Source organism: Dipodomys ordii, unplaced genomic scaffold, assembly GCF_000151885.1.
Source record: "Dipodomys ordii isolate 6190 unplaced genomic scaffold, Dord_2.0 Scaffold136, whole genome shotgun sequence".
Classification (NCBI taxonomy): domain Eukaryota; kingdom Metazoa; phylum Chordata; class Mammalia; order Rodentia; family Heteromyidae; genus Dipodomys; species Dipodomys ordii.
In genome coordinates this window covers 6,085,055-6,096,846 of record NW_012267352.1, presented here as the reverse complement: position 1 = coordinate 6,096,846, position 11,792 = coordinate 6,085,055, and the positions used below count along the sequence as shown (strand labels likewise).

The following is an 11,792-nucleotide window of genomic DNA, read 5'->3' as shown; positions in this document are numbered from 1 at the left end:
ACCACTGAGCCACCTTCCCAGTCCCCATACTGACATTTCTCAACATCATGTGTAATACAACCATGTGTTATTTCTTTTAAAAAAAAGAATATATGGGGCTGGGAAGGTGGCTCAGTGGTCGAGCACTTGCCTTGCATGCATGAGGCCTTGGGTTCAATTCCTCAGTACCACATAAGCAAAAAGAAAAAAAAAGCTGGAAGTGGTGCTGTGGCTCAAGTGGTAGAGCGCTAGCCTTGAGCTGAAGAGCTGAGGGACAGCGCCCAGGCCCAGAGTGCAGGCCCCATGACCGGACCTAAAAAGAATATATGTATCTGTGTGTGTGTGTGTGTGTGTGTGTGTATATATACATATATAATATATATAAATATTTGGCCAGGTGCTGATGACTCATACCTGTAAATCCTAGTTAATCAGGAGGCTGAGATTTAAGGATCATGGTTCAAAGCTAGCCCAGGCAAGAAAGGCTGTGAGACTCACATCTCCAGTTAACCACCTGAACACCAGAAGTGGCTCTGTGGCTCAAAGTGGTAGAGCACCTTGAGCAAGAGAACTTGGGGACAGCACCCAGGCCACTAGTTCAAGCCCCATGACCAACCAAAAAAAAAAAATATATATATATATTATATGTGTTTGAAAGAAGCCTAGGAAATCATTCAAAGTTCGGCAATAATAAAAGAAACTATATAGAAGATATTATGAACCAAATACGTCATGTCCACATAGACTTCATTTACTTATTTGAATGTTTAATGGTGATTTTAGATTAACAAAGATAAGTTTAATTTTTTATCAAGGGAAATTGGTAGAGGTGGAATACAATTAGAATAATGGCAGTGGTTTTACAGTTTGTAAAGTTGAGAATTCTGATTTTTCATTGTTAAATGTTTAATTGTTGGAAATTAGTGACCTTCTGCTTTAAGAGATTTGACTTTGCTTTTTATTTTGGTTGGATTTACAGTAATTGCTGGTGCCTTCTGCTATGATGTAGTTTTGGATAAGAAACTGGATGAGTGGATACCAACCAAAGTAAGTATGTTTTATTGGAAATTTACTCTACGGTTTCCTTTGTTGAAATGATTCCTGTTGGGGTTGTTGAATAGTACTATATATTAAGAACTCTTACAAAATTAGAATCTGCTTATCTGTGTCTTATAGCTTTTTCAGCATTCATATGACAAAGAGGTATGAATGGGGATTACCTTTATAGTCAGGTGAGTGTGTGTGTATGTGTGTGTATATATGTATATAAATATAAATTATTAACTAAAATTAACTTAATTCATTATCTATGAAACCTGTTATTTTTTTAAAAGATGAAACTTAAATGCTAGCTGAGGTAGGTGTCATACTGTTGGGTGGATGACACAGAATATTTACATTAAACTAGGAATGTTTTATATGTTATCTCTAAGAATAAAAGCTACTTTCTGTAAAAGTGTCTAGTAAGAAATTTATGGATAAAAAAATTATGAAATGGTCTTGCTAAGTCGCCCAGGCTGGCCTTGATCTTTGTGTTCTCCTGCCTCAGCCTGAGTGCCAGGTCGAGAGAGTTTTGTTGTAAAGTTATTTGTGTGGTAGTGCTTGATCTTTTCTATATTAATAATGATTTATAGCATGAAAGTTTCATTATAGGTTTTTTATTAAAAATATGATAAATATTGTAAATAGGTTGACATGCTAAATAGTGTTAAAATGTTTATTTGCATAAAATTAACGTTTCACTAAATAGCAATTTAAAATATTAGAACATACGTTATATTTTTTCTTTTTTTCATGCATTATATTTTGTACACAGCCAGCACTGTCTAGTAAAAATTTGAATTATGAATTTTTTCCTATGAATTTAATAAACTTAGTTGTATAATGTAAATACATGTATGTATCTGTGTGTGCTAGTCCTAAGGCTTGAACTCTGGGCTTGGGCTCTGTCCCTCAGCTCTTCAGCTCAAGGTGAGTGCTCTGCCACTTGAGCCACAACCGCACTTCTGGTTTTTTGGTGGCTAATTGGAGATAAGAATTTCATGGACTTCACTGTCTGAGCTGGCATCGGTCTGTGGTCCTCAAGATTTAAGCCTCCTAGGAAGCTAGGGTTACAGGCATAAGCCACTGGTGCCTGATTGTAAACATGTCTTGCTGTTTATTAGCATTTAATTTTGGTAAACATTTATAAGACTGTATAATAGTTTGAATGAAAAGCTTATAAAAATTTCTTTGTAGGCTTATCTTCGTTATTAATTTAGAATAACAGTTATATAGGTAAATTACACTTATGTAGTTTGTAGAGTTGGGAGAATATATGTGGTGTAAAATTGAATTGTTGCATATTAAAAAACTTACCTAAAGAATTTTCTTTTTCTTTTAGTTAGATTCATAGTACTAAAATTAGTTTTACTTTGTCTGACTTATGGAGAAAATCTTTTTGGTAAATTGTTACTAAAGGTTCATACTTCAATTTTTAGGAGAACCTATGTTCCTTCACAAAAGATGCATATACTTTAATATATAAAGATCTCCCATTTGAAACTCTGGAAGTTGAAGCAAAAGTGGCATTGGAAATATTTCAACACAACAAGTAGGTGCTGATTTTATTTAAAGCAAGGTTATACCTCCCTAAACTATGTGTATATTGAAGTGCAGCTTTAAGAACATCTAGGAAGTCCTAACTTCAAACTCCAATATTGCCTTTGCCAAAAGAACTTTTATATGTGACGTACATATGACATCATTTTCTGTTCTGAAAGCTCTTTTTCGGTACCAGTTTCATTGTTGATATCACTGAGAAAAAGGTTCCTAATGTCTCCTGGTAACTTTTTTGTTTCTTTTCTGTCTCTTCAGTCAGTTTTTTTCTCCATATCAACATAGTAGTATAGTTCCTTTTTTCCATCCAATCTTGAGGTGATAACATAAGTTAAGCAACTGTGTTATTTTGTGTCCTTGAAAGCCCTTCCATCTCTCTCTCTCTCACACTGAGTGAAAGAGTGTAAGATCGAAGGCACTCCGGAGGACACCGAAGTCAAGTGCTCATTACTCTTTCTGCTTTTATTTTTTTTGTTAAGATGTTGTACAGAGGGGTTACATGAATAAGGCAATGAGTACTACTCTTTCTGCATTTCAGGTACAAAATAGACTTCATAGAAGAGAAGGCATCTGAGAACCCTGAGAGAATAGTCAAGCTGCACAGGTAGGTGCAAGTCTAAATGCTGACTACTGTGCTCAATACAGCGCAGCTTTGCTGTTCTGATAGATGAATAGACAGATGAATTTTGCACCATATTTTGAGATGTATTTTGTACTGTATTTTGCCATTTTTATTGCCTTATTTTCTATTGCTTTGTAGTAAATAGCAAATGAAAGCTTTAAATTATCTTTAAAGGGACAACTGTGTTCCTCATTTTATTGTTTGTTTTTATTCATTCCCAGAATTTAAAAATATTATTTCTGAGTTAATTTTGAATTTAGGCAGATGTTTATTTGCTCTGAATTGAACAGTACTCCTAGTTCACATACAGTCTGAATACCAGTTAGTTTTTATTTAGTTATATGTAAGCAAGTTAAAATGGAATGTGCTTTCTACATGAATGAGGACAGTCCACTGCTTATGTTGATGTTTTCCTTGGGCAGCAAGCCTGCACTGCAGGCTTTGTGGCCTGCATCTGCTTCTCAACACATTTTCTTGATTGGGGTTTAGCCTTTTTTCTTCTCAACATATCTTTGTTTCTGGACCCAGTCTGTCCTGCATGCTGCATTATAAGCTCTGTTGCAATGGGTTACTACCAGGTTTTGGTTGACCAGGTTTAGACAATTGTATGAACTTGAAACCTGTTGTGTTCCATGATTCTTAAAAGACCTTTCACTTAATATGAATACAAATTAAGAGAAAGAGTCACTTGGTTTCATTTTTACTTTATGGATTGTATGTCATGGATTATGTTAGGTGGAATCAAAAGTTCCTTAATTTTTCACTTTTTAAAATCATCTGTAAATAGTTGTGCAAGTTATAAAATTATTTTTAAATATTTGTACAAAGTTTACTAGCTGTAAATAGTCATATAGTTTTGAGATACTTATGTGTACAACGCATCCTGATCATTATCACCCCTTCTGTCATTTTCCCCGTTTACTCCACCTTCACCCATCTCCTCAAATTACCTAATTTTGTTTTCACGTATGTTCGTTTACTATTATGACTGTGTTTGCCATGTAGAGCCATGTAGATTGTTTTTTGAAGAGAAATGTAGCAGCAAAGAGAGTGAATAGACTTCAGTTTTTAAGTTATAAATGATTTCATGTGAGGTTTTGTTTACTTTGTGCATCAAATCAGAATTGGCGACTTCATTGATGTGAGTGAGGGCCCTCTTATTCCAAGAACAAGCACTTGTTTCCAGTATGAAGTGTCTGCAGTTCACAATCTTCAGCACTCTCAGTCACCTCTTATACGAAGGTTCCAGGGTCTGTCTTTACCCACCCACTTAAGAGTAAGCAATTCTTTATTTTCCAGCCCTTGCATTCGGAATGACTTGATTCTAGACTTAATTTATCTATAGTTTTAAGGACATAGACTTGAATTTTCCTTAAATTGTGTGCTACAAATACCAGTATTTTGTAAACTTCTTTTTGAGTAAAAATCAGTTTTTCGCAGGATATATACGTTAACTCATTAAAAAATTGTTGAAAAAATTAAAAGAGATAGTAGTTTTCATTTTCTACAGTAGCAAAAACAAAGATGCAGTGAGGCAGTATGGAATGCATATTAATAATATGCATTATTAATATTCTGGCACGCTTTTGGCCTTACATTTTTGATTGCTTATGATTTATGCCACTACCAGGGCCTTGTGCTCTCATTCAGGCTTTTTTGCTCACGATCGGTGCTCTATTTGAGCCATGCCTATAGTCCTGATTCCTTGTGATTTAAATAATCTCTAGCACATTGAAATTCATAGCAAATGTTTGCTTTTCAGGTACAGTTTACAATATGGTCTAAATTATTGGAAAGATCTCGGAAAATGGTAAGCTTTTTAAGAAGATTATTGTTACTTATAAGGTATTATACAGAAAGGCTACTATTTCATAACTTAGGTAATGAGTACATTTCTTTTTGGGGCTTTTGTACACAGCTCAAGCTTCTTTCTATAAAAAAATGTACTTTGAAATTAAATAACAACAACCAAGAGGAGGATGGAAGAATAACAGCTAACCAAGTGGTGTCTTTTTTTTCTTTTTTGGTTGTGGAGCTTGAATGAACTCAGACCCTGGGCCTGTTTGTGTTCAAGGCTAGTGCTCTGTCACTTGAGCCACATCACCACTTCTGGTTTTTGAGTGGTTAATTGGAGATAAGAGGCTCCCGGATTTTTCTGTCTGGGCTGGCTTTAACAGCAATCCTCAGATCTCTGCCTCCTGAGTAGCTAGGGTTAGTGAGTATCTTATTAGCCACATAAACATTTTGATGATATACCTTAGTAGTAGTTGGTAGGAGTAAGGCTCTAACTGGCTTTGAAAGCAATCCTCAGATCTCTGTCTCCTGAGTATTTAGGGTTAGTGAGTATCTTATTAGCCACATCAGCGTTTTGATGATATACCTTAGTAGTAGTTGGTAGGAATAAAGGTCTGAGTTGTCAATTCTCATATGATTTTTGTTAGTTGAAATAATATTGTAGAACTTCAAAAGAAATGAGAACATTACAGTATGATAGTAATTATTCTTAATAGCTGTACTGACATTAATTATTAAGTCTTAGAATTTGTTTTTGTAAACTTCAGAAGTATTTAAAGAGTAAAGACTTACCAGATACATTTTAAAACCAACTTGACTCTTGACATTGAATGTGAAATATCCTAAAAGCCAGATTTAAATGTGTCTTTAACATTTAATTTTCGTGAGTATATTTTGTGAGTTACTTGACCACTTGAGCTTTTCCTCTTGTCCCTTATTTTCTATTACTCTATGAATACTGCACTCCCGTGCGCCGAGGCTACAGGAGGCTGAGATCTGAGAGTTGTAGTTCAAAGCTAGCTTGGGCAAGAAAAGTCTGTAAGACTCTCCAATTAATGACCAGAAAACTGGAAGTGGCGCTGTGGCTCAAGTGGTAGAGCACTTGCCTTGAGCTAGGAGCTGAGGGACAGCGCCCAGGCCCAGAGTTCAAGCCCCACAACCGACCAAAACAAAAAGAAAAAAAAATCATAGACAATGAATTGTTGTGCTGATCATCATCTTATATTTGGCAACCATTCACTTAAAAAAAAAATACTGCGCTCAAGCTTGTAGGCAAATGCACTGATTAGTACACATGAAATTTCAAGTTTGTGTGTTTCTTCAGAACAGTTTGTCTGGTTTTTTTCTGAATACTTCTCACGGAATACAAATAGGAATAAGAGCTTCTGCTGTGAGTGGTGTTTACGTGGCAGTGGGACTGCTTGCTGTGCAGAATCCACTTGAAGAGATTTTGGAAGCATAAGTTTCTGTGTGTGGGGAGCAGGTCCCTGTGCCCTCTCTCAAAAACAAACCAAAAAGGAAGAGAGGAAGGAAAAGAGGGAGAGAAGGGAAGATGGGAAAGAAGAAAGGAAAATTGTACTAAAGGCATCTAGTTATGCTGTTCTAAATCCAGTTATACCACACCATATAATAAATTCAAAATACCTTGTATGAGAATCTTGGTACTTTTTCTCTTATACCAATGTTTATTTTATAGATGAAGAATAAAATGATAAACAGGGGTGATTTTGAATAGAAATATACTTTGCTTGATAATTTGTATTGGTAATTTGGCTTTTACATCTTTCTAATTGTTCCATTAAACTTTTTATAATCATAGTGAAGGGAGGTGGACTGTGGATGGACTTAAAACAGGCGGTTGAAGGGTCAGACAAAAGTATTTTATTGGAGAAGTAAAGCTATTCATGTTTTTACAGGTTACTGAAGATCGAACTAAACCAACAGAGGGCATTGCATCTACCTAATAACTTGCCAAAATTTAAATATATATAGTAAATTAAAATAAAAGCTTTTAATACAACATTTGTATGTGCTTTTAAAAGTTAACTGTTCTTTTTTTCCCCTTAGATTTGTTTTTCTGACGGTTAAAACTACCTTGTTCATGGTAAAAATTTCACACAGAAATAACTCTTTCCCTTCCTTCTCCATGTACATTAGCAGGTTTTTTCCTTTGCTGTGTACATATACACAAATGTACAAATATGCTTGTCTTCTTTTCACTTTTCAAGCAGTGGTGCAGTAAATGTCCTTGTGCAAAATGGCAGTTGTTTGTAAATCAAGACCGATGTTAATGACATTCATTTAATCCTTATAATAACCCATGGAAATAGTGTTTCCATTTCAAAATGATAACTGAGAGAGTTTGCAAGTTGTACATTTGGAATGTAAACAAAGGCAATTCCACTGCCATTTTATAGGTGTAGTTTCTGGTAGTAAAATTATGATACATGATAGAAGATACCTACCTGGAGGTCTTCCCAGCATCAGTGACTAATAAGTCTGTTTACACTCTGAACAAACATCTACTATTGTTCCTTTTGAGTATTTTTCCAAAAAATTCCTGCTCTAGTCTAAATAGCCTTTTTGAAACTGGTGTACCAGCTTAAAAGATCTTAGTGTATGGAATCTTCTTCCTAGAGTTCATTTATTTTTGTATTTCTTTTTTGGTAGTATTGGGATTTGAACTCAAGGCCTTATGCTTGGTAAGCAAGCTTTGGGCTCTGCCACTGTGGCCACACTCTGCCCTTTTTGCTCTTGCTTTTCAGATATCCTCTTAATCTCTACAACTCTAGATCATCTCCCATTCTAATCTTCTGTTTCTTGATTAACTCTCATTGTGCTTCTGGAGTTCATCCTCTTTTTTTTCCCTCCCATGTTTGGTTACTGAAAGTTTGAACTCAGGAGTTTGTGCTTGTTCGGTAAGAACTCCCTCACCTCTTCCACTTGAACCCACATATCTGGGATCATCTGTACATTTCTAGACCGTGTTGTTTTTGTGTGTGGTAGTACACATATCCAGTCCCAACTATTCAGGAAGCAGAAGTAGAAGGATTGTCATACAGGGTCAGTCCCAGGTAAAGGTAGGACCCCTCTGACAAAATCAAGAGAGCTAAAGGCATGGCTCAAGTTGTAGAGTGTTTGCCTGGCGAGCATGAGGCCCTGAGTTCAAATCCTTTATCAACCATTACTCCAATAATAATTTTTAAAAAGGTGCCCTCACCTCGTTAACCAGGCTGCTAAGTGACTGTCTCCACAGATTTCCCAACCTCAAGAAGTAGAGGGAGCAAAACTCCTGGGGAGGGGGTAGGGAGGCACAAAGGCTAGTACAGGACCCGCTGCTGCTAAGACCCAGCACAGACCAAAAGCAAAGACCAGAGCTTGCAGATCTCTGTAGCTGATTTCTTGATCTAAAAAATTGAGAACAAAATTGATTCTTGATCCAGAGAATTAAGTAGAATAAAATTAATTCTTGAGCTACCTATAATGAATCCATATAAGTCAACTTGAAAAATAGTTCCTTCAAATTGGAACACATAGATGCTGAGTGCAGTCTATAGCAAAAGAACACATTGAAGTTCCAATGTCAATGGAGACTAGGATGTAATTCCTGATTCAGTACACTTGTGAGTGAGGCCCTGAGCTGAGTGCAACTTGGAAAAGTTAAAAAGGATAATTCTTTTCTCCAGGAACTTAGTATAGAGAAGAAAGCATTTCACAGACTACAGATTGCAGGTTGGCCACAACATGGGGCAATTTACTGGGGCTATTTGGGGGAGAGCAGAGGAGAAAGTTCAATTTGTGTAATCCTTCTTAGAGTTCTTTTATGGATATGCATCACATAGGTTAAAGGATGAAATTGTTGAGCTTCTGGAATTTGAGGAAGGATAAGATATTCTGTATGTGCCCTGGATTTGGTTATAATGGTTGTTTATGTTTTGACAACCCAGGTGTGAGGGGAAATGGTATAGCAATGACATAGTGACCATGCCATTGTTTAGTTCACTCTGCAATGCAGGAACAAGTACCCAGCTCTTTGGCCTTTTATCTATTAGACAACAGTACAGAGTCACTGATTGGTGGCAGCTGGTTGTAGAACACCAGTTGATTTCAGTGGAGGAATTAAAGTCAGGTAGATGTTGTTGAGGTGATCAGGATGTTTTCAGAGGAGAAGGATGCTGAAATTCTGAGTTTAATTGCAGTCTATCATGAAAGAAGTGAAGACAGGACATGTCTTACCATTTGTCTACTGTGTAGCTGCTTCTCATTACATAGAGTGAACAGTGTCTACCCACAGATACATATGTTGTAGAAGTTCTGCTGAGCATGTTCTAATTACCACCTCAGCAGTAGTATTGAATGTGACCTACTGTTTCTAGAGGTGGTTTGTGAACCACCAGAATCTAGATCACCTGGCTTCCTAGTAAAAAAAGAATGTCAGCCCCAGTAGAGGATCTAGAGGATCAGAATCCCTGCTAGGAGACTGTATGTGGACCAGCTACTTTAAGAATCACTGCTCTTACTTGCCAGTTACATATGGTATTTTTAAGTTATTTGGTATAGTGATTTTTATTGCTCAAAAGTCACTCCTTTAACCTGGTGTTATTATTTGTTTTATTTTGGCAGTACTGGGGATGAAACTTGGGGCCTCACGGTTATGTGGCTTTCTTGTTTGGCTGGCGTTCTTACCCCTTGAACTGCACCTTCAGCTTTGCTTTTTTGCTGGTTATTTTGGAGATGCAGTCTCATGACTTTTCTGCCTGGGTTAGCTTCAAATTACGATCCTTTGGATCTTAGACCCATGAATAGCTAGGATGACAGGCATAAGCCACCAGTGCCTGGCCCAGTATTCACTATATTAAAACACATTTCTGTTTTTAGAATTGAACTTGAATAATAATGTGGTGATTAAGTTAGTAGGCATTTGAGAGGCTCAGAAATGTGAAAGATACTGGTTCAGTTCTTACAGATATTACTTCCTCCAGTGCAGGTAGGCATTAAATCATGATACTGTGAGTTGAGTGTGCCTGAACTTGGAAATCCCTGAGCATTTCAGGGAAGGGTGGAAGGATGACTGAAGACAAAGAAAACATTGTTGTGATGACATTTACAGAATCTTCCAGTATTTACGTTTGACAGGTGAGCATGCATACTGGAACATCTAGATTTGTTAGAAATACAGCAAAAATAGGGAAAAAGAGTCCTTGTGTAAACATTATTTCCTTATCCTTATTTCTGTGGGAAAATTTGAAACCCAAAGTGGAAAGCTGAACTCTAGTGGGCAGGTTTTCCAGTCTTTGTTAGTAGAGAAGCGCATATTCTTTCTTTAGCTCTTCATGTCGGTGCTTTCATTTGTGAATTCTGAGTATTTTTCTCAAACTTCCTTTTCTCTAAAAGCTACCCACTTTCTTTGGGGTGCTGGCCATGATCTATTTGCAGGGAATGGCTAATATCTTGTGTCTTCTATAAATCAGTTCTACTTTTAATTAATTTGCTGCATGGTCACATACGGGACAGTTGTCTTGATATTATTCATTTTAAAAAGATGTAACTAATGTGTCAGTCAATTCAATCTTATGGGTACAGTCTTGTGTGTACAAAATTGGATCATGTGTTGCTATTACGTTTTCCAAAACCCCCAGAACACTCTATTATGTTTAACCATTCTTAGCTTGTCACTTTAAACACACACGTGCATGCATGAGCGCACGTGTACACACACACACACACACACACACGTTACCCTGTTTTGAGTCCAAACACACACCCAGTCTTACTCATACTACAAGAGTTTTTGGAATGACTGGATGTGTTGTCAAGAGGAACCCATCTTAAGATCAGGAGATCAGCAAACAAAGCCTAGGAAAGTTGGACCTCAGAGAAAAATCCAGTGCCTCTGGTCAAATATCTAGATTCTTTCACTGGTCATAATGGTCAAATAAGTTGCCTGAGTTCCAAATGCTCTGCAAACAAGAGATGTTGCAATAGCTTTCCTTAGAACTCCTTTGTGATCAGCAGTAAGATAATTCTAATCCTAATATTCTGTGAGTCTGGCTGTAGGCAGCAAAAAAGGTTTTGAGAAATAGGGAGTTTCTTTTGAAGATACAACACACAGATTAAATAGTCCAAAGAATCAGCCTTGAATGTGATGTTCATACCTGGGTGCAAGTTCACTGCAGGGATTAGAAGGAGAAATTTATCTTGGCAGCACACATAGCTTCAGCAGAAAGGTATGACTGAGGTTAAGCAGCACCCTCACGAGAGTATGCTATGATTCAAGAACATTACCTTCACTGTCCTTATAATTTTTCCATTGGTTTCTTTTAGTGTAAATATTTTCTGAAATTACAACTGTACTTTAAAATTAAAAAAGACCACAGCAACAAAATATCACTTCATGAAATTTACTTGGTTACCATGAGTAACCAAACATTGTACAAAACATTCAGAATTAGTAAAATATACATTAAACATGCTAACAATTACATGTGGCTGTGTATTTGTGATAGTTATGGAAAATGGTTACATAGAAATCCAAGTCTTTATACTTCAGTAAAGTGTCAAGTCCTCGATTTTTTCTAATAAAATAGGAAAAGTATTTCTTCATTTAATTTCATGACAACATTAATATAGCATTTTATCAATTTACAAAATAGTTCTGAATCTCAAGCCTTACAGCAGCCTTTTACTAATTCAGATAAGGCAAGCTCTCAAATCCAAATATCTTGTTTTCACTTATGTGGAATACAGTCCTGAAATGATGGTGATTATGATGATAATGGACACATTGTAAAGTGAGGGA

The 11,792-nt window shown here is 36.4% G+C and overlaps 1 protein-coding gene across 1 annotated transcript in view; it reads left to right on the top strand.

The window, feature by feature from the left end:
• Window positions 1-7,013, top strand: part of Mrpl39 (mitochondrial ribosomal protein L39) — a 14,324-nt gene extending 7,311 nt beyond the window's left edge. Inside the window, exons 4-9 of the mRNA XM_013031021.1 lie at window positions 916-1,026; window positions 2,460-2,572; window positions 3,116-3,181; window positions 4,322-4,475; window positions 4,962-5,009; window positions 6,910-7,013. Of these exons, the coding sequence (XP_012886475.1) occupies window positions 916-1,026; window positions 2,460-2,572; window positions 3,116-3,181; window positions 4,322-4,475; window positions 4,962-5,009; window positions 6,910-6,957 (540 nt within the window). The 3' untranslated portion in view covers window positions 6,958-7,013. The remainder of the gene's footprint in view (window positions 1-915; window positions 1,027-2,459; window positions 2,573-3,115; window positions 3,182-4,321; window positions 4,476-4,961; window positions 5,010-6,909) is intronic.
• Window positions 7,014-11,792: the final 4,779 nt, after the last annotated feature.